Here is a 26,708-nt window from a genome sequence, read left to right on the forward strand (position 1 = left end):
AACTTCGAGTACCACAACACTGCCTTCAAGTATTTTTTCCCAAAAAGTTACTTTTTAAACATATTTATACTTCATGTAGGTGAGTAAGTAAATGTAACTAGTTGAAACCAAAGTGCATTAACTGAAAGATAAAACATCATAGTTGACTTCTTACTCAGCTAAGATGGGAGAAAGTAAACCTCACAGAAAACACTCTGAATGTCCTTTTTGAAAAAAAAAGGAAATAATCCAGTCCCTTCAATTATCTGTCAAATGACTTGAAAACATATTTGCATATTATTCAGAATATTCCCCTGCTGTAATTTTTTAGACACAATGAAATGTGTCCCTCTGTGCTTTTTAGACCGGATTGCCCAGAACCGGAAGACCATTGTGTGTCCCATGATAGATGTCATCGACCACGACCATTTTGGGTACGACACACAGGCGGGGGACGCCATGCGGGGGGCCTTTGATTGGGAAATGTACTACAAACGGATCCCCATTCCTCCAGAGATGAAGAGGGATGATCCCACTGAGCCGTTTGAGTGAGTAGCAGCAATCTCCAGAAATGTGGTGGCGTTGTACCATAAACATGACTCCACTGTTATAATATAGGGTTAGGGTTAAGGTTAGGGTTCAACCGGGCATTGTACTAACCCTTGGGTTAGTATAATGCCTTATACTAAAAATACTTAGTTTGGTAGATTTCTCTCTACAGTTTTGTTGGACATTTTGAAGTTGAATTTAGAAAAGGGATGCAAATGAAACAATGTAAATTTTTTTTTTTTTTTTTTTTTTTTTAATATAGCGTATATTTTTACAGAAGGAAATGTTTTTGAAAGGTGAAAACAAGAAATGATCCTGATGACTTAATGAAAATTAACTTAAAAAGAGCAAATGCAGAATGAAACAATGAACTTTGCCTCATCTGCTTAGATTGAGAGCAGTGCTTCACTGTGGACATTACAAAAATAAATTACAGTTTAAACTTTAATGTTTTGAATATCAGAATATAATAAAAAGACAAAATTACTAAATACACAGCGGTACATGGAAACAATGAAGCAATCTTGGAAAGAAGAGTAAAAATTGCTCAACTATAATTTAAGAAAAGATATACAGAAAACAATTAAGATGTATTACTGCTAAAAAATATTTTCAAAAACCGTTGAGTTTTGTGGTTTATTCAGATTCTTTTCACACAAGTTTTTGCATTTTCCTTCATCATTTTTAATAGTAATTTAGTGTTTGATAAATATTGTTTGGGCTGCATGTTCATAGTATAAACATCCTATCTAAAACCTGGTAAAGTTCTTGCTGCCTATACAAGAATAATATGTCATCAGCCAGAAGTTATCATGCTATGACTATTTGTATTGTGGATTAAAGGTTTTTATCTCCTTTGCTCTTCTTACTAAAACAAGAAGTTAAAAATATAACATTGTACTGACTCTGGTGTTCAAAAGACTCCCATGAATATCTTCAGTATCTGCTGTGTTGCTTTGATTGTGTTCATGTCTTGTAAAAACTGCAAAGACCTGTCGGTTTTTCACAGTGGGGATCTTTTCTGCTTAGTGGTCCTGTGGTGTGAAGAAAGCCCCAGAGGTTTTCTCTTGGCTGACTGTACAAAATCTGCTTAATTGATCCTCCTCAGGGACAAATTTGGCAAGAAAAGACCACCTTTAGGGATGCTGCCTCCGATCTTCTATTTAATCAAAGCCCAGTAGCTATAGCAACGTTGAGCACATTTATGCGCAGCTTAGTGTATTTCTTGCACTGGATAATACAGTTGTTGATGGGTAGACAAGACAGATCAGCTTGTTTAAGTAATGCGTTTGCCAGAAGGAGATTTCATCGAAGGCTGACACAAACAAGTGTTTGTTGCTTCACTTGCTGCCCTAATTCTTTGCCTCAGGTGTGCAGCAGCAACAGTCAGGTTCAGCAGCCGCTAACAACCCTCCACTCCGCAGCTCAGAGAGTCTATAGCTCTCTGAGTGGTGCTCTCCGTACATCGTTATGTGCTAGGAAGTAGTGTCACTATAAATGCACAATCTTCTTAGAACCGTCTACAGGTTTAAGCAAAGCAAATAAAGGAGACTCTCCAAGTAGTGTAGTAATTTATAGTTAACTTAGTTACAACTTATTAAAGCCTAGTTTGGGCACCAAATATTCTCTAATTGCTTGAACAACCATCTTGTTGATATTGAGAAGATGCTTAAGGAATATTTAGTTATTGGATTCTTGTTTTCCTGGAAGCAAAACAAGGATCTATTACTTAACACATACTTCATATAGCAAGTAGGTCAATACAGTTAAGCCTCAAATTAGTTTTAAACTTTGCAGATTTAGTAATGTTGTTTTCATTCAACCAAAAAGGGTGTTTCTGCTAGGAAATAAGATCTGTATTTAAAATGCACACAACCTAAAATGATGTACAGTATAAACTCAACAGGCTCATATGCTCCAGTTCTTATCCAAGACTCAGAAAATATACCTTTCATAGTCCAGTAGCACCTCCTGTCGTCAAAGCAATGTGTAACTGTTCCTGCTTTACTTCATCTTCCAGGTCTCCAGTGATGGCAGGTGGACTGTTTGCTGTGGACAGGAAGTGGTTCTGGGAACTGGGAGGATACGACACCGGGCTGGAGATCTGGGGAGGAGAACAATATGAGATCTCCTTCAAGGTGAAAAGGATAAATGTGTTCAACTGAAAACAGATATTTACATATGTTTGAAAACAAAACAAAAATCTCTAGAGTAAGCTGTTTTCCCACCAGATAAATCAGACAAAATCTTTCTGGTTTTAGGTCAACTAAAATAAGCAAACACACAAAACTGAGACTAATATTTTTGTGTAGTTTCTACTGCAAATATCCTAGCACATTTGATATAAGACAAAACTAGCTTACAAATAACTTTTCAGCAAGATAGTACCTTGTTTTAAATAAATAATTCCTTAATATTAATGCTTAAAAAAGTACTAGCTGGAGTAACAGAATATTCCACATATAAAATACATTTTTCCCATGATGAAAGTGAAATAATCTCTCTGTGGAACAAATACTTTTTCATCAATATTATAAAAGTATTGACCAAGTATATCCTGCTGAAAAGTTATTGTGAGTTAGGTTTGTCTTATTTCAACTGTACTAAGATGTTTCCACCATAAACTAGACAGAAAATACTTTGTGGTATTTTGTGTTTTTACGCCGTACAAAAAGTTCTGAGTAAGCATTAAGGTAGAAAGATCAAATCACTTTCAGTCTGTTTGGGTCATAAGCTGAACGGTTTGGAAGCCACTCATTTGACTTATTGTCAAACTGACTGTTAGTGATTGTCTGCCATTTTTTTATTATTCACCAAGAGGATATAGATAAAGTTAATCTTTTTCCTTGCTGCGACCGATTACAAGGACTTATTCAACTGTTAAAATCAGATGATGGTCACAATTTTCCCTAAAAATGTTGAATAAGCAAAACTATGAACTTGTGTTTTAAATATAATTGCCCCCTTTCCCCCACCCCCTCCCACACACACACCCTTAAATGTCTCTTAATTTTGGTGAAATAGCATAAAAATTGAAATGACACATTGCTCAAGCAGTGGTTTCATAATTAAATGTCTGTACTGGCATTGATTATCAGTTAAAATTAGATGGGAAATATCTGTATTACACACATATAATCCAAATAAGTCTGCCTTGGAGCTAAGCGCTCTGTAAGAAGTGAAAATTCCTTCTATTTGTAGCTTTGAGTGTGAAATGAATGACAAACCTCCTCCTGACCCAGCGACAGGCACAGCCAGAAAGGCTCTGATGTTTTTAACTCTCATCTGAAGCTTTTCATCTTATTTAAGTAATTAGTGAGATAATATCCCACACCAAGGTTATTATTTCAGCCAGGATTATCATGGTAAGAAATTATTCTATCAGCACATGCCTTGCTGTGCCTCCTAGGTCTACTTTATGTGCTCAGATATTCAATTTGGTTTCGTCTTTATTAAGATCCCCATTAGCTGATACGCCACAGACAGCCAGTCTCCTGAGGTGAGGAGATTAACAGGCTCTCATACTAATCCCTACAAGCAAACTGCTGCTCCCACCGACAAACCAGGCCCAGCTTGTGTGTGGAACACAATCGTTTAGTTGGTTAATCTGGAGTTCCATACTGGAAACACTGGTGTCAGAGCGCTGAATGTCTCCAGCTCACACAGCGAGCTAATGTCTGAACATATTACAGACTTGCATGCATAGTAGAGGGATAAGACATTTTCACAATTCACGCATCTCACACACACACACACACACACACACACACACACGCATACACACCTACACACACTCTTCAGACACGATTTATTAAACTAACATTAAAGATCCAAAAATGTGTTTATTTAGTGAATGAGAAGAAAAGCTTCTAAAAGCTCAATTTAACAACCAGATGACCTCAGCAATTATGTAAAAGCTCAAAATTCAAGATCTTTTTTATTTGTATTGCAGTGCAAACCTCCTCAGAGTTCAGGGTTTCTACTCCATCTGGAAAAGGGTTGAAAAGTATGGAATATAATCCACAATACTCTGTTTCATTGTCTGTCTCCTTCCTTCCGTCCTTCCTTCTGACTCTCCATGTTCTCTTTGCCCTCCAGCTTCTCTTTCTTCCATTTTGCTTTTGTTGTGAAAGACAAAGCCCCTTTTTCCAGTTTGCCTGGTTTGGTTAAGTCGTCTTTTCTTTCTCGTCCTTTTTGTTTCTCCTGGTTTATTTTCAGCATCAGGAGCCAAGTGGGAGAAGAATGACTCTTTTCTTTACGTTGAAGGAGGATTAAAGTCAGAAAGCGTACTTCAGTGTCTGCTATGTCACATAATGAGTCACAAAAAACAAACCAAGAACACATTTCTAAAAGGGAGAATTGTTTTTGCATTATTGTGATTTAAAAGGAATTTAAACCTTTGTTGAAGAATTTGAAAGATATTTCAGGAATTTTACTCCTAACAGATTCTGCAGCTTTTGCTTGTGTTTTGTAAACTACCTGTCTTCTTTTGTTGCCTTGAAGTTGCGTCTCATCAGCAGAGATTTTCAAGCCAGTCAGATAAAACCTTAACATCAATTTCACACCTTATTTTAGCTTTTTTCAGTCGACACACCCATGTGTGTGTTTTTGTAGGTGTGGATGTGTGGTGGCCGGATGGAGGACATCCCTTGCTCCAGGGTGGGGCACATCTACCGGAAATATGTTCCCTATAAGATTCCCGGCGGGATCAGCTTGGCAAAGGTAGTGCAGCACATTTTCTAATAAAATGTTCATTTTATAGATATTAGGTCTGAGGGCAGAGATTAACTGTACTAAGTGGGGAGATAAGATGCTAGAAACCGCAAAAAATGTAATGATTTAGGTAAAACGATTTATTTTTGGAAAAAAAAAAAAAAAAAAAAAAACATCATTTTAGGAAGGTGAAGATATAGATTATACAGGATATATTTTAATGTTGTTCTCATAATAATCTTCCATTATTTTTTCTTTAATGTGAGTCAAAATTTGTTTCAGCAGATCAAAACTTTTCAAAGAAAAAAGAACAAACATGTAACGGAAATAAGATTTAAAATTATTTTTATTGCATCATCAAATGTCCACTTTCTTGTTAAATTAAGCCTGTGCATATTTTATTAATGCAGGGTTTCTTTAAATACATAACCTGTGCTCCTAATCCATTTCCCTTCAATTATTACTTGAATTTGGTTCATGAAACATAAGTAAAATGTTAGTCTGTTGGAATATAGGAAATAAGATTCATCCACAGCAAAAATAAAACCAAGTTCAAAAGCTGTTTTTACACAATTTATGTTTACAATACAGCTACAAATCAGCATATGTATCTGTTGAGCTTGGAAATGTGAATATTACCTGAGAGTTTTTGTGTTCTAGGTCCTAAAGCATCACATAAAAAAAAATTGATTTTACATAAATACTCAAACAACATCTGAGTTTCTCCACAGAGATAAATGAATCCATGAACCAAACTGGACAAACTTTTGTGCTTTTGCCTTCAATTAAGCAAACAGATTTAAAACAGACTGTAAATACTCTGCAACAGGAAAAAGACGGTGGAAAGTGTGATCGGTTGCAGAGGAGTTAGATAAAGAATGCAATGCGGTTTGCATTCTTCTCTCTCTCTCTTTCTCTCTCTCTCTCTCTCTCTCTTGGTGGTCTTTCATTTGTGAGATCTTCTCTCTGGGCCTACGCAGGTGCAGCGATGAAGAATGTGCTTCAGTTCCTTTGTTTTTAAAGCACCACCACAGAATGGATAATTCTCCTAAAGAGCTAAATCATCTGATATTCAGCCGAGCACCATTCATTATGTATGCCCTTCGCCTCTCAGGCTGGAATGCAGCTGAAGGTTCAGCTCTGTTGTTTTATTCCAACCAACGGCGTTAGCAGTCGGCCTTTTTAACATGAAATTGTGAGGTCACTATTTGTAATGCAGAAAGCTTTGGCCTTGTCTTGTTGTTTCTCACAGCTTTAAGTGATTTTCTCCTTTTTAAAGGCTCACTTTGGTTCAATGCTGACTGCTTTCAGTATCATAAGATTCAATAAAGCAAAACATGCTGGTAGAATTTTTAAAAAATCAATGAATTGTTGCGTTTGTATGATGATATGACTTTAATATAGTGTTAACACGGAGTGATTCGATGGATTGCAGAATCTCAAACGGGTGGCGGAGGTGTGGATGGACGAGTACGCCGAGTACGTCTACCAGCATCGGCCCGAGTACCGCCACCTGTCGGCCGGAGACATGACGGCACAGAAGGAGCTGCGGAGCCGACTAGGCTGCAAAAACTTCAGGTGGTTCATGAGCGAGGTGGCCTGGGACCTGCCAAGACATTACCCACCGGTGGAGCCCCCCGCCGCTGCATGGGGGGAGGTAAAGGCAAAAATGTCTTTTAAAGTTGCATCACTGCATCCATATTGAGAGTCCATAATGACTCAATGCCATGAAAAAGGCATTAAGTTAATAATTGTACTAACATTTATGGAATTATTTATATTTCACATCAACTTTAATTATGCTTCAAATTTCAAGAAAGATGAATTAAGGAAAACCAGAAGAGCAACTTTTAAAGGGAAGTGTAGCTTGATGATTAAACGGGCAGTGGTATGTATTTTCCAAACACATAATGACATTTCATAGAAAAATCAAGTAACTACTTTGCCTTCATTTATTATATCTATCAAATATGACTTAAATGAAATTTTACGTGGTAATTTAACGCCTTGAAATTGGGTCTCTGTTTCTTTAAAAACTCCTGCTCTTTCTGAAACTCCACCTTCAGGAAGTCATCACAGCGTCCCTCCTCTTATTAACCCTTTAACAAGATTTTTGCCAGTGTTGCACTGAGATGTAGCTAAACAGATGTGCAGTTCCATCAGGTGTTTACTAATTCTTGCTGGCTAGTCTGAAGGAGTTGAGTGGTGGGGTAACGGGGGAGGGCTGATCTGTGGGGCTGAAGCTCAGAAGTTTGGAAACTGAAACACAGAAGAGGAGCTCCATCCTTGGAGGCGGACCTAGGGCCAACCAGGCTTTTTGCACACCTGAATTGTTGCCATGGAGATTGAATACATTCTCAAACATACATGAATGAATCAGGGCAACACTCCAGGTCTGATGAAGGAATAAGATTATAACATTACAAATCAAAAAGTGAATTTTACATACTACTGCCCCTTTAAAATTAGGACAATTTATTCCCATCTGAAATCTTTACGATCACAAACAGGCTAACATCAGATGCACACAACAGCACATCATTACACAGCATGCTGAAGGGGTTTGATTATTATCAAACACTTTATGAATGTGAAGAAGAATTTGAACTTCTTTTCTGGATTTAACCAAAAGCCAATGAAGGGAAGCACTAGAGGGAGAAATATGATTTCTGTTTTTAATTTCCTTCAAACAGTGGTTTATAAAGGGTTCTTTAAAATATTCACAAAGCAAACCTGATATTTAAACATCTACATAGCTAACTACCCAACATAAGTCATTGTGATAAAAGTTATCCATTGAACCCCAGAAGCTCAGAAATGTAGTGCAAACCCCAAAGCCTGGAGGGGGATCGCTGCTGACCATGTTCTGTATTTAATCTCCTTCTTCAATCATTTTCCTGCATAATAAGGCAGCCACAGCTTTAACTGCTCCAGAAGAAACACCTACTGCTGTTTAGATTGAGTGTTAGTCAAATTCAAGCTTTTAATTACACGGGCGATATAGTGATGACATTTGTTTGCAATAACATGAATTCCTGACCTCTCACCCACAAGCTGTGGCTCCCATCAGGGACTCTGAGCTGCACAGCCAGGATCCAAAGGAAAGCCCAGACCCCTCACATGTGAAATGAATTAAAACTAAACTTCAAAACAGCAGAAGGAGGGCTTATTCCACATTTTATGTATTTCTAGAAAAGTCAGACAAGTCAGTAAAAATACTGTCATTTAGTGCAAATCATATTCTATATTTGTCTATTTGTTTGTGTTTAGATAAGAAATGTGGGAAGTGGGATGTGTATGGAGATCAAACACTTTGTGTCTGGGAGTCCCATCCGGCTGGAGACCTGTGTGAAAAGTCGAGGGGAGATCAGCTGGAGCCACGGACAGGTAGCTGTCCATTAACCAAACATTTACATCATCTTGGATATAATGTGTGTTGTTAGCTTTTAAATTTAAAGTTGAATCACTTAAAACTGTCTGCTTATGCAAATCCAAGAAATAATCTTTAAGTGACATGTCAGTGTCACTTAATATAATTAATAAAATGTAAGTTTCTTGGTCTTTTAGAGGACTAGCTTGCATTATTTCACCATTATCAAGATATTACTTGAAAATGGTTTCAGTATAACAAGATCATTGTTTATCACATTAAGTACAGGGGTCATTTAGTGTCCAGCAAAATTTGGAGCATCACCCACAGACAAGGTACAGCTGATGTCGGCTGTGTGTGTGAAAAGTTTTGGGGCTTATTGCTTGAACTGATGCTGTCGATATGCGTTGCTATTTATAAATCCAATGAACTTTATGTTGGTGGTCAAATTTAGACATTTTTTTTCCTACAAACAACTTAAGGAAAAAGTTGTTTGCAAAGTTGTTTGTATTATCACTTATTATTCAGTGATAATAAGCAAATACTTATTATCACAGAATAAGCATTTACTCACTTATTCAGTGAGTAAATGCTCAACGGCTTCAGTGTTTTTGTTTTGCACAGGTGTTGACGTTTGGTTGGAGGGAAGACATCCGAGTGGGTGAACCCAATCACACGAGGAAGGTCTGCTTTGATGCCGTCTCACACAACAGCCCTGTTACTCTGTACGACTGTCATGGCATGAAGGGGAATCAGCTTTGGCGCTACAGAAAGGTACAGAACTCCAAAACTGCTCTTGATTTTCTATAAAGAACTAAAATTGAATCCAGATATTTGAGTATCGGCTTTGATGCTAAATTTAACTGCTTAAGCATGCATTCCTACTGGCTGTAGTTTGAGAAGAAGGAACAAAGTATTTTAAGATCTGTGGTTGTTTCCTGTTCTCCAGGATAAGAGTCTCTACCATCCCGTTAGTAACAGCTGCATCGACAGCAGTACCAGTGAGCGCCGAGTGTTCATGAACACGTGTGACCCCACCTCTCTGAGCCAGCAGTGGCTGTTTGAGCGAACCAACGCCACCGTGCTGGAGCACTTCAACCGGGGCACCGACTGAGGTCAGGGGGCAGCAAGACAAGGCATCTTCCAAGGAAAAGATCATGAAACTGTGATCGCCTTTGTTCAAGTGAGTGTCAAAAAAACAAACAAAAAAAACAAAACAAAAAAACTATGTATCCAGAAGTTATAAAATCTATACAATTTGTATGAAACTTGATATATTCAAATCTCTGTCTGTTTAGAGGATTCCTGCCCCGTGCATAAACTTGGCCAATTAAAGCATCTTTGTGGCATCAAGTGTCTCGAATCATAATTAAAAGAGCAATATTTAATATCAGATATCAGTATAAGTGATATTGATATCGGATTTTTATTTTGCTCTTATGGGCGCAACCAATATTCATCTATATTACATATATTTCTCTACCCTTTTCACACTGTAAAAAACAACCCCTTAAAATTCTGCTTCAGCTAAACATCCACAATCACTGTCACAAACAAAAACCTCCATCAATTATTATAGGCTCAATTTCACTCACTGGAGCGATACGGATATGTAAACAAATGACAGTTAAATCAACAAACTGATGTTAATGCTGATATATCGTTCATCAATAGTAATTTGGCTGCGATTAAACACACAATGGTCTGAAATAGGAAATTAGAAGTGGCAGAAAGCAGATAACTGTTTGTAACAGTGAGACCAGGCTGTTCACACACAGCACCACCAGCAGACATAGAGGGACAAAAGTCCCATAGTCCAATAAGACTTTAAATAAATACCAATAAATTTACACCACTTAAATAAAAATGGAAATAAATATAGTGGATAAACAAAATGTATAACTAAGGTGTAATCATTTTAAACCACAATGATTTAAATTGGTTAAATCTACTGAATTAATTTAAGTATTGGCTATTATTATTTTATATTTATATCACTCCAGGCCATCAGGTAAAAAATAAACAAGAAAGAGAAAATTAGAGAAAATAAGTTTTTTTTTCCTACATTTACAGCAACATTTTATTCTTAATTGTTTCTCCAGTTTCAGAACCTGTTCTCCCTTAGATAATTAGTGTTTTATGCACATATTGTAAGATTAACATAAATACTTGGAGAATCAATTCTTAATGTATTTTTAATTTGGTAAATAGGACATTTTTGAAAGTTTGTTTCAATATGAGAGATATAGAAAAAAATCTATCTTTGTTCCTTGTCTGTTTTCAAGATAAGACTGGAAGTTCCAAGACAGAAGTTTGCTGCTTCCCGATCATTTCCCGTGGTACAGCAGAGATCCAGCGCCCCGGCTGACAGCTGAAGCGTTGTTCAGACCAAACGCCTCGACACCCAGAATCCAATCATGCAGCTCAAGCTTGTGATGTGGAAGGAGGTAAAAGAGAGACACGCTTCCCTGAACACCAGCTACTCCTCACTCAGTCTATCTTCTGCCCACTGAAATTCACTTGCCAAGAAATAAAGATAAAAATTGATTCAATAGAAAAAATAAAAAAATATCTGAATTGTATTCTGTCCTTCTCCAGGGTGGGAGGACCGCAGTGAGATCTGTTTGACCTGCGGGAAACCTGAAAAGCTTTCAGAGACTTTCAAAGACGGCAAATATTTGCTGAGAGGCGCGCTCCTTTCATTGACAGGGTGCATCTGTCTGCACACACTGGTGGATTTGAGGGGTGATTTGTTCTTTTGCATTCCTCGGTCTTGTATTTTTCTATTGCTGGCATGTTTGTCATTTAAGGTGCTAAACAGCTTGTGAAAGCAGAAACTGAAAAATTGATTCATTCCTGCCCAGTGAATCAGAGTATCCTTTTTTTTTTTAAAGGAGCAACATCTTGTTTATATTCATCTTTACAGCAAAAATGTTGTTTTTTTTTCTAATATGTAATAAAGAAACCTAATCACAGAAGTTGACTTTGCTGCTCTCTGTGTTTGTTTTGTTATTCTTCACTGCCTGCAAATTATGTGCTGTGGGCTTTAACATCAAATCCTTAGTGAGATAAAGAAGAAGAAGATACAAATACAAGTTGCAACATTTCAGAAAGGGTTTAAAGTCATTTCAGTGTAATAAAAGCTTAGTTGGCCCTGAAACGCAACAGACTGGAGAGCAAAGTTTAAAGCAGTTTGAAGTATAAGACAAAAATAAAGATAAAGACAGAAAAGAACAGGCAAGGAAAAAAATCAGGCAGGTTGACAACTTATATTGAAACACAAGTAACATATAACAATACACGCTTCAAAAGGAATGAGCCATATCAGGAATTGTTACTGTCAAGGACTTTATGGTGGTTCAGTTCATAGCACTGTTAGTTTGTTTACTTTGTTTGCACAAAAATCCCCCAACTCAATGTCAGACTTTATGTATGTGAAAATGGTGGCAAACTGATTGTACAACAAACATCTTTGACACTGAGTCATATCCAGAAGCAGGAGAAGAAGAGCCTCCAGCACAACCGAGAAGAATTCAGAAAGTGGTTTCTGGATGATAAGTCAACAAAACACTTGTCTTTTTTCAGCAGCCATTGTACGTACAGTGGTTAAACCAGCTGACCAAACATGCTGGAGTGGGCTATGCCTGCTGATTGTGACTTCATAATTGGGAGGTTTTTGATTCGGTTTGTTTTTCAGGCAAGCACTAACTTCCATAAAGAACCTTAACTTTACCAGAAAATGGCTGGATGATTTGTCTTAGTTCTTAAACTGTTTCTGAGTTCAGAAACTCAAATGGAATTACAAAAATGTACAAAACGTGAATTTAGTGAGGAGCAAAATATTGCTGTACTTTGTGTTGTTAATTTCACAGGATGTTGCCGTTAGAAGAGGTAGATTAAGATAGAAAAACACTCAAAAAAAAAAAAATCTCCTGGACTTTACAGGAGTCATAAAGGCAAACAGCTGAATTTTCCCACACAGGGAGGAAGCCCGTGGATTTCAGAATAAGCTCATTGTTCAAGCCAACGGGTTAGTGAGATGAGGATGTGGGCTTGAAGGCAGAAGCACTGCCAAGATTCTTGCTCTGGAGCATCATATCATGGCTGACCTTAGAAAAAATAAATATATGGCATGAAATAGATAAACATTCATACAAAGATGCAATATTATACCAGATACAACAAATGGAAAGTGTAAGAAGCAGTAAAAACATAAAAAATATTATCAAGAATCATTAAATGACAAAATTAGCAGCAAACTGCAACTGGAGAGTCATGCACAGATTTCATTTTTTTTGTTTTGTTTTAATCAAATTTTCAAGCATGTTAAGTTTATTGTGGTACAAATGTCTTTTGCATTCCTTGTTCATGTGTGATTTTATACTTCTATCATGTTTGAAATAAATAAAAAAAATCCCTACAATTTGAATGCTCAACAGAAATCAAAGATACAAACAGAAAATATTGCTTTTATTCACATGAAAAACAAATGTATCCAAATCAACCTGATTCTATTTGAGAAAGTATAATCCCTTAAATTCCAGTAAACGTCCAGTAAACTGATAAAATAGAGGTAAAAAAAAGTCATCATATCTCCTCAGCATCTCCACAGCCAGCTAACATGTTCCGGGGAGGAAAGGCAGATTCTTGGTCCAAAGTTCATTTGCCAATTTTCTTTTCTTATTGACATAGAGTGAGTCATCGCCCTGAGTGGCAAACGCAGTAGAACTTATTGACTAATTCCAACAAGAGCAAACAGAACATGGAAGACAAATAATTTGTTCAAACTTAGTCACATCTAAGGTTAAACACGCTAATAAAATGATTTTATTTCTCTGGAACCCCATGTCACGTCCACAGTGTTCGTCCAATAACTGTCGCTGTTCACTCAGACTTTAGAACTGAGCTGCTCACGGTGGAGTAGCTCTGCTACATTAGCTGTGGTTTGTTCTTTTTGTAGACTGATGTCCATAATTCATAGCTGAAGTGCTACATGTTTGGACATGTTTGTGATGCCTGTAGTTGGAAGGAGTTTTGCTCTTACTTTCTTAGCGTCAGACTACTTTTATGATGCGTATCAATGTGAGCAGCTAATTAGCATCGGAAGCTCAACTAAAACCTGAACAGTGACCTCAAATCTCAGAAAAGCTGAAAAAGAGGCTTCATGGATGCAGAGGGAGGAAGTTTAAACTATTTATTTGATTGATTCCATCAATTGAAATCATTTGTTTTAACAAATAACATATATGGGATCTTTGGGGATCTATACTGTTTAAAAATATATATTTTGAATAAAAATCAGACTACTTTGCTTCATTTAAATATTGCATGTTCATGAAAACGTAAAATAAATAAATAAATAAATAAATTGAACTGTGGACCATGAGTGGATGTTCAGAAAGGATGATATTGTTGTCTTGAGACTATTTTCAAGTTATATATTGATAATGGCAAAATGATGCGAGTTCACCTTCTCAACGGACAAGAAACTTTCATTTTGCAAAGAACACTCCTCACTGGAACTGGAAGACATTTTAAATATTCAAAATAAATGACAACAACCAAAAACAATAAATAAAACGAAAATAAAGACCACACACAACCAAAACCATAAACAAAATGAGTATGATACAAAACTGTCCTTCAAAAAATATTAATCATCAGAATTGAACTTATCAGGCTCAGATTTACCTATCGTGATTAATTCTTTCATTTGTCTTTGTGACACAGACTTTAAAATCTCACTTTAGGACCAAAGATTGTAAACATGTTCAGTCCTAATTTTCCTCATAATCTCAGGCTAATACTGAAGAAATTTAACATAAAAAATTCATAATAAATAACTTTAGGCCTTTATGTTAGGATCCTTGAGCTTCTGAATTTTTTATTCAGTGAAGTTACCAGCTGCAGCATCTTAAACACACTGCTTTATTGGGAACATATTCTTTCAGGAAAGTAATGCTGGAAGGTTGTGGAAGGATTCCAAAAACTTTGACCAAGGGCAGTTCTATCAAATCATTTTTACTAGTGAACCTTGATATGCCCCACCTCTGCCGCCCGCCTGTCCCCAGCCAGTCTGATTGAACACACCTGCCTAAAATCACCTCCACCTCCTGTGTACTGACTCACTGTGTTCATAGTTCGTCTTTGTCTCTAGCAGCAAGCAGTGCAGCTTTTCCTCTAGTCTTTTGCCTTTAGTATGTTTTATCCTTTTGTCCTTTTCGACAGCCTCTGCCCACTGATTCTCATACTTTTACCTTCTTTTACCTTTTTTGAAGGTAAACTATTTGACTCTGGAAAATGTCTGAGTTATAGACCAGCCTGCCAAGTTACTGTTACAATACAAAGGATATATGAATAGTAAGAAAGTTCTAAAGAAAAACAAGAAAGTTGCACTCATTATGGAAGAATTTAGTAATTGGAAATGATTTTGGTAATACTGACTTTATTCTTGTATTATTTTCAGTCAAACACATATAGATGTTTTAAAAACAGAAACCACATTAATGGCAGCTTGTGTCTTTTTGGTCATTGCATTTCTTTTAATTCTCTTGGATTAATGTAATGGGGCAGCAAAATTTTAACTACATGCAGTTTTGCATTAAAATTTACATTAACTTACTTGAATTACTGTTTGAATAATATAAAAATGTTACCCTGCCCCCTAACTTTGTCATACCCAGCATTTGAAATGAAAAGTAGACTAATTACTAACTCTGGACATATGTCATTATGTCAGTATTTTGCTTTATCAGTATATTAGTAATAGAAAAGGGATGTCAGTTGTCATTTAACTGCATTGTCTACTACATCCACCTCTCCATTTGAATCCATTAATGTATCATCCAGCAAACTGTGCTCATCTCTTTGTCATGATGTGTGAATATCAGAAAGTATGAAATGAAAAGTTGAAAGCTGGAGGCAAAAGGTGAAAAAGAAAGCACTAATTGAATTCTGAAACCACCAAAGAGCATTGACATTTTCTTTCTCTAGTGTCAACTCGTGCCTTTTTTATGTGCAAATTTGTTCACAGGAAAGAATAAGTCAAGTTGAAAAGAATGTTATCTTTTTATTTTTTTTTTATACCAGGCTAATGGAAGTATTAGCTTCATGTTAGAGGTACAACCAAAAGAGTCTGAGCGCTACTTTCAATTCCCTTTACCAAAAAGCTTTTTTTTTTTTTCTTTTCAGTGTGACTAATGTCCAGACTTTGATTTACTGAGTCCAGGGAGCCAGAAGAAATGTGGAAGACCTTCTTAACTCGCTCCTGAATAATTACACCTTGCCTACATCCTCAAAGGGCTTCTGCTATAAATGGCTCCCTGGTCTCATACAAATGGAAGATCATGGCTGCTGCATGATGCAGTGCCAGGCTCAGGTCATCCGGGAGCTGGTGGACATTTTCGGGTCAAATCCCCATAGTCACTCATGTCTTTAAAAGGAAATTATCAGAGCATTTCCTAAAGTATCTGGCAGATGATATACCACACTTTTTAATCAAGTTAAATTATAAAATATGTCTTTATTTAAAAGTTTACACACCTAGTGAAGTGAAAGTGAAAAAACAGTCTTCCCTCTTCTGCTGTAAATGTTGCAGACAAAAATGATCATGACTAGAACGTTTCCATTAAATCTAATCCAAGAGCAGACTGCCAACAGTGACTGCCTCGGCTTACTCTGGAAAGTAGCTGATATGTGTCTTTTTCTCAGCTGTTTGTGGTTTTTGACAATAGTCTGAAGTAATTGAAAAATTTAACAGTCATAAGATTTTGTGTTTTGCTCCTCCTTTTTCTTAAACAAGAGTTCCTCAAGTTGCCTAAATGTAGATTCAAAGATTTTGAAAACGGATAGGAACTGCTTTATGTGTCCATTTCAATGTAGATGACTTGACCTGAGTTTTGACCCAAGTCTGAGTTCAAAATTCATTTTGGTTTTGTCCACAATTTAAGCCAGAAAATAAATAAAATGGATTAAATAAAAATGCTATTTAGATGGATAAGTTAAGAACAGTTTGTACTGAGTTATATTTATCACAATGACTTGCTTTGCTATGTTTTACTCTGTGGACAAAACCTGTCCAGAATTTGTGTGATCAGTCAAGAAGACAAAATCCTTCTCTCCATTAATAGACACCCAACTTTACTTGAGTGTGTCTCCATAGACAGTGTGTTCCTCATTATCTGGGCGTAAATATGGGCAGGAACATCGGAACGTGGGCGAGCCATGAGAGAGCAGGAACTGTAAAGCTGGTTGAAACACCCATGGAGAAGGGCTCCCCACAAATGTATGTATGTGGTATATTTCTAATGAGAAAACAGATTGGCAACATAACAATCAATATTTCCCACCACCGAAGGAAGTGTTCCAGACAGCAAATATCTGATGAGTAATGCAGAATCAAAGCTGTTTCCTATTTTCAATTCATCTACAGAATGGCACAACATACAAAGAGAAAATATTAAAACATTAAAAGGATGTGTATCATCAATTTGGCTGTGTGAAGAAATGTTGGCAAAGAACGATTAGCGTGTTCTGTATTTAGGATCCATGTTTGTGTGAAACCTGGATTTAAACACAAATTTATTCCTCTCTATTTGAAATTTGCTTATTTTGTCTTATTATGTAGTAAAGAATGCAGAAAAGATGGTAACATGTGGCACAACTGAAAACTAAATCTTGATCAATTAAATTTTACAACTTGTGATCAATTTTGTTCCAAAAACTCAATCATTGACATTAGCATTTCACCACAAATAAACAATGTTTATTGCTGACAATGTTCCTCAATTAAAAAAAATAAAATAAAATAAAATAAATATATACATATATATGCTATTTGCAAGACTATAGTATTTACATGACAGAAGTGCAAGAATCAAAAGCCCCAGTAAAGAAGTTCAATGACATGCTGATGTGAAGCTGGAGATAAAAACAACAATTTATTTATCAATATGGTCTGAAAATACTGATAACCTCAAACAGAAACACAGATTCATTGTTGGACATTGATACTCTGTAATTCAAAGAACATTTTGCTCACTTAATCCTGTCTTAGAAATCCAACAAACATGCCAATTTAAATGGCATCATGATATTTTTCTGTTAAAAAACAGGGCCACATATGAATTTCAAAAATGTAAACTGCAATGAAAATGTAGCACAAACTTTTGAGTCGAAGCTTTGAATTATCTCAGCATAGTTTTGAGTAAAACTATGCTGAGTTTTACTCAGAAGAAAAAAAAAAAAAAACAGCCACTTTAAAATATTCACGCAGGCAGGTTGGAGCTGAGACAAATGCTTTTGACTGTTTCTAAAATAAAAAAAAAGGAATTGAAAGCCAGATCGTTCAAAAGAAAACACTTTTTCTTCCCGTACTCCAGAGATGGCGTATCATTTTAATTTAATTCCATCTTGTTTAAAGTCTCATCTCATGGCATGCAGTGTTCTCACTCTCAAATTTGAATCATTTACCTGAAAGCTCGAGGGGTTTCTCTGAAAGAATGACGAAAACTGAAAAAAAAAACCTTCCACTTCGCCCTGTTATATATCCACGCTTCATGACATTCCCTTGCTCTTAAACAGGTCCTATGATCAAGTGCTGTAATTTGCTCTCTCCATATCCATTTACACTCAAAACTGCCTTGCCTTTCTGCTAAAGTATCAAATTTTATACTGTTTTCTAATACTCTCCATTTCACTGGAAAAGAGGTGATTGTGAGTAAAATTTTAATTTGTATGTGCCTTCTGAAGAAATTGTAACTTCTTGAGGTTGATCTTGGATTGTCTGGTTTGGAAAATCCGGAGTAAAACCGTCTGAAATTCAGGGACAGACGAGGGTGTTGTCCTTATTTTAGGTGTGGACCAGAAGGTTTGGTCCCACTTTGGAGGAAGAAAGTTTCTCATCCACCTGGAGAGGACCTGATGGAAAGGAAACTCCATCTGTTGCTGTCAGATCTTAGATTAAAATGCAGTTTTCTACACTTGCAGAAATATTTGGAGGTTTACTACAGTTTATCCAATCATACTTATCGTCTTTTGCTGACTGGGAAAAGGCTCAGCTCCATGTCTACCATGATGGAAGATAGAGATATCAATGGTGAATTTGGAGTACAGGCCGAAATGACAAAATCAGTTTTTGTTGTCACGGCTGCGTAACGAAAATCATATCATTTTGTTCTCAACAGTTTGTTCCGTCCCTTCTTGTCACAACGCCTGTGGGGAATTTTTCATGCCCGTTTCAATGTGGATCTATTGTGTCATTGGTCTAAACTTCCTGGGTGTGTTAATTTATTAGGAAAACAGCCCTGTTCGATTTTCATGAGCCACTATTCTGTGCAAGGTGGGAAGGATCATCAGATAGTCAGAACACTGGTTTTCCAGTCAGAGAGCAGATGTTGTCAATCAAGCTTATGTACGCTCACACTTTTCCCCTACAAGCTCAAAACTGACGGTTTACTACAGGTACATAATTGGCAGAGAAATAACCTAGTCTTCCTTACCCGCCATCATCAGCAGTCATATTTGACTCTTGGCTCTGATTGGTGGTTTCTGAGCTGGAGAGGCATATTTCTGCAGATGGCAGTAGGACCACAGGAAGGAGGCAGAAGACCTTCACTATTTTCATATACTATCTGCCTCTTATTATACTGCCATGACAGTTTTAACAAATATGTAATTTTTTTTTTTTTTTTATAATTTTATACTATTATTTGTAAAAGTAATAGTTGTCTATTACTTTTACAAGTAATAGGTAACTCGTAAAAGTTACCTATTACAACTTTAAATCTTAAACAAGAAAACAAAGAACAGTCCAGAGTTGGATTATTTGTTCTTTGCACACTCAGTTTCAAACAGTCTCAGAGTTACGGATCATCAAAATGCACAGCAGACTGCAGAACAGATTGATTCTCTTTATTTTCTTTTGCTCTATGGTTGACTACATGAAGAATTGGGCAGGGCACTAAAAGCAAAATTACATCAATTCATTTTGCTTTAAACCATGTCTCCCTCTGTAGATACAAAAATCCCCTGTAGAATCACTAAGCTATATAGTGCAGTGGCAAAAAATACCTCCCAGGCCAAAACAAATAAAATTAGTAAGTTATTTTTATCAATTTTAATTTGCTTTATTAAATAAATAGCCACCTTTCGTTCTTGAAGAGTTTGAACTTGTCTCCTGTGTTAAAAGACATGATGCTGTCTGATAATCCAACAAAAAATTGGAAAAACATTTTAAACTCAGAACTGTTGGTTTATTTCTAAACTCTGAAGATTCATAAAGCAAAAGTCATTCTTTTTACCTGGACCCTGTTTACTGTAAAAAAAAAAAAAAAAAAAAAAAAAAAAATATATAAAAATATTTATATATATAAATTTTTATCTTTTATAACTCAACTTTCTTTCACAGTAATGCATTTCGGGGAAGGTTTCTTCAGGGTCGTGCCACTTATTGTGTCTTTTTTGCAGATTCAATGGGATTTGTCTCTGGATGATGAACCTCATTATTCTCCACCACATCCAACTGCTGCTTTTCCGGCCAACGAGACATGAACAGTCAGAATATATATTTGTTAGTAAATATGTTTGTAATGAAAATGTGTTAACATGTGTAATTTTAACATAAAATCTATACAAGATATCAGTAACAACTACAGTAAAGCACAAGATTAAAACAAATGTCCATAAATTATGTAAACCAATGTGAGATCACAAAGAGAACAGTGTATTGAATATGCTTGCTGAAATTTATCTAAAACTTGCTGTGGTTGGTAACTAATTTTTGGTATATATATATATATATATATATATATATATATATATAATGGAGAAACTTTTCTTCTTTCTTTATATTTTCTGCTGTATCCCCTTACTTGCAAAGCCGTCTCAGTTTAGTCTTTAGATCACTGATGGCTTAAATGTTGGCATATTTTTGGGAAATGATTTACTGGGCCAGTCTTCAAAACAAAATGTGTAATCACGTTTAATAATTTAGTTTTTTAATCAAACATATTATATATTCACAGTATTTCACTGGCTGTCCTAATTGTTCTGGAGCAAATTTTAAGATAACTTTTCATTTTTTCAGTAGTGGAGTCTTTTGCAGTGAGTGTATATGGAAGTGTGTATATGCCTATATGCCTTACTTATCCTTTTCTTTACATTTTGTTATTTTAATATGTTTTCATTTAATGCTATGTTTTTAAAGTACTATTTTCTGTGAACAGTGCTCTGCAAGTAAAATGTACTATTTTACTTACTAATTTCAGGTTTTTCTAAAGCTCTTGGTCCTTGATTTTTTTCTTTTTCTTTTCTTCTGGATTATTGTCCCAACAATACTCTGGAACATTCAAAAGATTAACAATACTTGTGTAGTCAATGCTCTCAGTATATTTGGCAACAATAAGTTTCCCAAGGCCTTGAGACAGCTCTTTGCTTTTACCCATCATGCCGTTCTTCTTGGTAATGAAAAAGCTTTTTACAGGCCATCAATTGGAACTGATTTCAGTTCATTTCTAGGCTTTCTATGATTTTGTGCAGCTTCTTTTCTTCATGTGTTTACTACTTTCCCCCCTTGTTGTTCCACTTTATAACAAATAGTGTTATAAACATTGATTCCTTTGTATGTGTCGGTTACTAGGATTCTTACTGACTTCTGGTTTCAGTTTCATAGCCCCATTAGAAATATATTTATTGAGAAACATGTTAATGCATTCAGTCCTTATTTTGCACTTATAATTTTTAGTAGTGATTGATTTTTCAAATCACACAGAAACACAAGGTTGCCCTCCAGAAACATGTGAATGTGTCACACGGAACAGACCAAAGAGTGAAAAGCCTCTCTAATGTGCCTGCTTCGCTTCTGTTCAGTGCCTCACAAACCATTTGACTTGTCAGAGTAATTTCCTTCACTTGAAATTAGCTGCTTCTAATAAAATTTTAATTCAGTTATTACAAGCACAGAAACGCCTCAAGTGCTGCCCCTAAGCCTGACCAGGCTTATGAAAATGTATCCGTCAGATGCACTTAAGCTTCTTGCCAATGAATTTTAACTTGGTGGAAATTGGTTCTCTTCATTAGCGCAACATTAACCAAACCAGGAATGGAACGGGACCCTTCCTCTCTGCACTCTGGCATCACTTTTGTGTGACACTTGACAATACTCATGGGGTCCTGTGATGTTGGTAACCGCATTTATACTAAATGACTGTTAGAATCCCAGGTTGTTTGGTTGTTTTGTAGTTTAATTTCATTGGGTTACTTTCTTAGTTTGGTTAGATCTGTCTTGTTCCTGTTTTCTTTTTGTTAACTTTATCTTAACTTTCTGATGCATGACTTATTGACTATACAGTCTTCCATGAGTGGGTTTTTTGTACCCGTGTTTGAATCATTGTGTGTTTATGCTACTTTTGTAATTTTGATTCAAAATAATGTTTAGTATACTTTCTGCTGTGTTTGATTTCACACAATAATTATTTCATGTTTGAAATATTTTCATTTTTCACTTTTTTAAGCATTTTTAGAACAAATTGAGACCATTTGTGATGATTGCTCATGGAGGGCCGGAAATAAATTCAGCCCATTTATTTCTGTTGATCCAGGATGAAAATGTCTAAAGTCTGTGTCCTGTACGGTTGTTCCAACTGTTCTAATAGAGAGAAAGTTTAGCATTATTTTTGTGTTACACAAGGGAGTTCTTTAAAAAAAAAACTTACTGAAAAAAGAGGAGAAAAGTGGATCAACAATCTACAGCTAATAACAGGAGTTGCGGAAACTAACAATGCCAGAGTTTAGTTTCTAACAGGTAACGATCGCATCGCTTAAATTGTATTTTCTGATATTTTATTGGACAGTTACTTAGAAAGACAAGCATTCATAAGGTAAGATATATTATTTTTATGCCCAAGTCTGGTTGACCTCAGAGTGCTAATGTTGTTAGCAGCTAGCTCAGTGCCACAGAAAATATAATGTTTATTCAGTGGGACTTTCATGCTAAAAAAATAAAAATAAAAAAGCTAACAGTGAGCTGTTACTATCCCCCCCACATGCTTTGTGTCTGCCCACGAACAGACACAGACATGGGGTTTCTGTACATCGGTCCAAATAGTTGGCCTATATTGGACATGAATCCAGCGTCCTACAGTGACTCAACATTAATGTACAACACCAGCATGAATTTGAGTTTACAGAAGCTAAGTAAATTATTTACCAGGAGATTCAAGCTCATAAAATAGCATGGGTTAGTTCGCTGTCAGCGATAGCATTGCTATCATAATTATTTAAAATAGCACAACTCGACAAATCGACAGAAATTTAATGCTTTTTTTTTATCCTAAATGCTTGACCCAACCTGAAACTAAATTCTGAAACTAAATTCCTGTATTCTCCAGGCTTTTTAAAACTTTCTTCTGGCTCATTGTATAATATTACATCACAGAAAATAATCCTAAATAATAACTAATTAAAATGGATTCTAAACACAAAAATAGTCTAATTATGGTAAGGCTGAACAATATTACAATATCATGAAATAAGTGTCTCATATCAGTCTGTATCAATCCTTTTTTATTAGTTTTTCTGTTTTAAATATTTGGAAAACTTTACTGTTGTATTCATAGTTTTCACACCACAATGTTTTTATAAATTATTATTATTTTTTTATTTCTAAGCAATTATGAGGACTGGAGGTGAAACCAGAAACTGCTGCTGTGCAAGTGACTAAACAGGCTTTTGCTAGATAACCAAAGAATGAATGAGTTGCTAGGTAACCAAAGAGTGAGAAAGTTAATTGATTCCACCAACCTTGCTTAGCTAGCCATGAGAGGTTGAGCCATAGACATAATAAAAGAATAGATGCCTCATGGACTACTCAGACATGCACCCCTGTCTCCGGGTACTCCGGCTTCCTCCCAAAGTCCAAAAGCATGACTGTTAGGTTAATTGATTTCTGTAAACTCATCCTTAGGTATGGATGTGGGCATGCATGGTTGTTTTGTCCTGTCTGTCTCTGTGTTGCTGGTGACCTGTCCAGCGTGTACCCCGCCTCTTGCTAGAGATAGGCACCAGCACCTCTCCTGACCCCACTAGGGACAATGGTGTAAGAAAATGGATCGATAGATCATCCCAGGTCTTTTGTCAAGCTCACAACCTCTCCAGCATTTAACCCTCTGATGCGTGAGTGACTGACTATACAGTCTTCTGTGAGTGGATAGTCTGAATAATATTCAGGGGTGACACTTAGGTCTCAGTGTGTTTGGTTCACAAAAAAATGTTTTCCTGACAGTCACAGTTGGTAAGAAACAAAGATTCCCATTAAATTCCATAAGAAATGAATGCGGGTCATTTTGGACCCACTCACGTAAGAATGGGGTAGTGATATAAAACATGCTATTTCTTAAAATGTATTAAAGGTAAATTAAAAATTTGAATTGCATGATATCAATAACATGTTTCTTGAGGGATACCTGGAATATGAAGTGATGAAAACTTTTCATTACAAAGATGTTGCAAAAAGATGACCTCACCGGGTCCAAAAGGACCCACTTGAGCATCAGAGGGTTCAGCTCCTCATTGTTCGTCACTAGTTGCCGGTTCGTCTCGTCATTTTTCTCGTTTCTCCCTGGTTTCCTTGTGATCTTCCTGTGTCTCCAGTTTGTCTTTATTTTGCTTTTTTTTTTTTTTTTTCCCTGGATTTTTTTCAGTTTTGTAAGTTTGTTTATTTGTTTTTTCATTAAATGTTCTTAAATTAACTATGTCTCTCACCTGGTGCACTTGGGTCGATTTGTTGAGGAATACCTAGAATATAAAGTGATGAAAACGTTTCATTACAAAGATATTGCAAAAAGATTACCTCACCTGGTCCAAAAAGGACCCACTGGTTTTTATTCCATCTTGGCTCCTTTGGATTTTGTTTGTATTCTGTCTTGGTTCTTGGATTCTTTGTAAGTTTCTTGTACATCACTTTCATTAAACCTTTTTCATTATTCACTCCATGTTTCCACTGTTCTGCATTTGTGTCCTCAAACAATCTACCAACAAATCACTATGACAACGAGTTTATAATAAAAGTTGGTACAATTTCCTCTATGAAATCTACAGAGGAAAAGTAGATGAAGAAGATTATCATTATAATTACTTCAGGAAAGAAAGAATCAATGACAAATGAAAGTTAAATTTCCCAAGGAAAAAACACCAAAATTGGTCTCAGCTGGTGTTTTTACTGCGTGTAGACCACATTTCTGGTTTTTAAGAAGGAATCATTGTCTCTTTAGTGAGATTTTGCTCAGTGGAAACCAATCATGGATGTTTTAGCTTATTTCTAACTTGGACCTAAAGTGTCCAAATAGTACTAAAAATATTGCTATGTTTCGTGATGTTCTAAATTGAGTTTCAGAAGGAGGATGTCAATGTTTTTACAATATAAGGAGTAATTAAATGCTTTAAGAGTTAGAGATCAGACTTGTTATCTCTGGTCATAGTCTTTTTCTGTGGGCTAATTGGCACCACAAAATGTGTGACATAACATAACTTATAAATCTTTCTGAATTACTGACATTTTCTTACACACCATTTTATTTTCATAAATGGCATGTAGAAGCCATTCTCTCAGTGCAGCACCTGTTTCATCTTAATGAACTGGTGTTGGAATCTAGTGATCAAAGAGACAATATCTGTATTAGCCACATTTAATGATTTGTTAAACGAATGCATCCAATTTATTCATCCGTGATATTTTGGCATCAAGGACATCTCAGTCATGAGGAGGGATTTCCAAAAAAAAAAATAGACAAAATGTGTTGGCTTATCAAAGGAACGCTGCTGTACTCATGAAGGTCAAACATGAGTTTGCCCTAGAGCTACACAATATCTGTAAACATATGATTAGGTTAATCTCTCTCTTCTCTGCTGTCATTGGAAATATAGACAGAGAGGAACATTTTCAGATAGTTGAAGGTCTTAAGATCATGGTTTAATTTAAAAAAAATGCTTTAGTTGCTGTTTCAGCAAGGACAACACCTATTTGGAAGACATCCTTTGATAGACCTGACGTCTCTTTCCAGCAACACACAGATGATTTGCACACAGACTTTATTTGGAGTGATGAACTTACCTAACATGCGTATTTTTGGATTTTGTCAGATAACCAGATCACGCATGAGAAGAACATGCTACTCCTTGTCTTTAGGACTTCAGTTAGGATTTGAACCCAGGCCCTTGCAAACTGCAAATGGTACCACTTTGAAATCCAAAATAAAATTTGCTAATATTTATTTATTTTTTACCACAGCATTCACAAGATTTTAGCAGAAAAGAAAGAAGCAACTTTCATTTGAAGTACAAGGACTACAGACCAGTGGGGTAACACATGTTTAAACTACTGCTCAATTATTCCAGTCTACCCGTACACTAAAACATTCAGTAGCTCAGCTGCAACCCTGGTTGCATAAGTCTTACAGCAAAACTCTTTTAAACATAATGTACCAGAATAACACAAAGCATGCATATACTTACATTTTTATTTAAAGTGGAAATATGTGCATTCATAATTTTAATTTTATTGAGTTTAAACGTGCCTCATTGCTTTGACAGCATCCACTCAACTATTCTAACTCACTCCCTCCTTCCACACTGATGATTATTGTGCATAAACAATAGACCACGGCTGAGTGAAAACACAGCCTTCCAGTAAACTATAAAAGTCTCTGAGTGCAGAGAAGAAAATGTCAAATGAAAATAACAGTGGAAGAAAACATCCCCAGCTGGTGTTGATTTTCTTCCCCCTTTTCGGCTCTCAAAATGATCCTAAAATGAAATCTGTGATTAATTTAATTTTAATAGATGTTTGAACAAGGAAAAGGGAGCAATTCTATTTCGGTGACATTTAAGAGTCAATGCAATAAAGTGCAAGGCAGAGCTGTCGGTCATCCTTTATTATTTTATACCACCCACTCCCAATGTGGTGTCACCTGCTAATACAAATGTGCAGTGGTTACCCTGGCAACCTGGGCAAAAAAGTTGGATAAAAGTCAGATTTCTATTAATGCAGCTTGAAAATTAAATGAATAAAAACTAAATGGAATACAGTTTGATCATTTTACAC

At 36.0% G+C, this 26,708-nt stretch overlaps 1 protein-coding gene and 1 long non-coding RNA gene across 3 annotated transcripts in view; one reads left to right on the forward strand and one right to left on the reverse strand.

The window, feature by feature from the left end:
• The window catches only part of LOC106959512 (polypeptide N-acetylgalactosaminyltransferase 10-like), a 69,440-nt gene extending 57,846 nt beyond the window's left edge, over nt 1–11,594 (forward strand). The window contains exons 6-14 of one of the 2 annotated variants that reach the window (XM_015052131.1): nt 344–527; nt 2,549–2,666; nt 5,143–5,250; nt 6,677–6,898; nt 8,512–8,628; nt 9,236–9,385; nt 9,561–9,794; nt 10,897–11,058; nt 11,210–11,594. In XM_015052131.1, coding sequence (XP_014907617.1) covers nt 344–527; nt 2,549–2,666; nt 5,143–5,250; nt 6,677–6,898; nt 8,512–8,628; nt 9,236–9,385; nt 9,561–9,725 — 1,064 coding nt within the window. In that variant the 3' untranslated portion in view covers nt 9,726–9,794; nt 10,897–11,058; nt 11,210–11,594. The remainder of the gene's footprint in view (nt 1–343; nt 528–2,548; nt 2,667–5,142; nt 5,251–6,676; nt 6,899–8,511; nt 8,629–9,235; nt 9,386–9,560; nt 9,795–10,896; nt 11,059–11,209) is intronic. The other variant, XM_015052132.1, reaches the window with a different exon arrangement.
• On the reverse strand, nt 3,060–26,233 carry LOC106959513 (uncharacterized). Its single transcript, XR_001427373.1, has 3 exons — nt 26,223–26,233; nt 21,723–21,729; nt 3,060–4,596 (listed from the first exon to the last, which is right to left on the reverse strand). It is a non-coding gene; the product is annotated as an uncharacterized LOC106959513 (long non-coding RNA).
• Nucleotides 26,234–26,708: the final 475 nt, after the last annotated feature.

This window comes from Poecilia latipinna, unplaced genomic scaffold (genome assembly GCF_001443285.1).
Source record: "Poecilia latipinna isolate Pla-1442-1.1 unplaced genomic scaffold, P_latipinna-1.0 Scaffold1089, whole genome shotgun sequence".
NCBI lineage: Eukaryota > Metazoa > Chordata > Actinopteri > Cyprinodontiformes > Poeciliidae > Poecilia > Poecilia latipinna.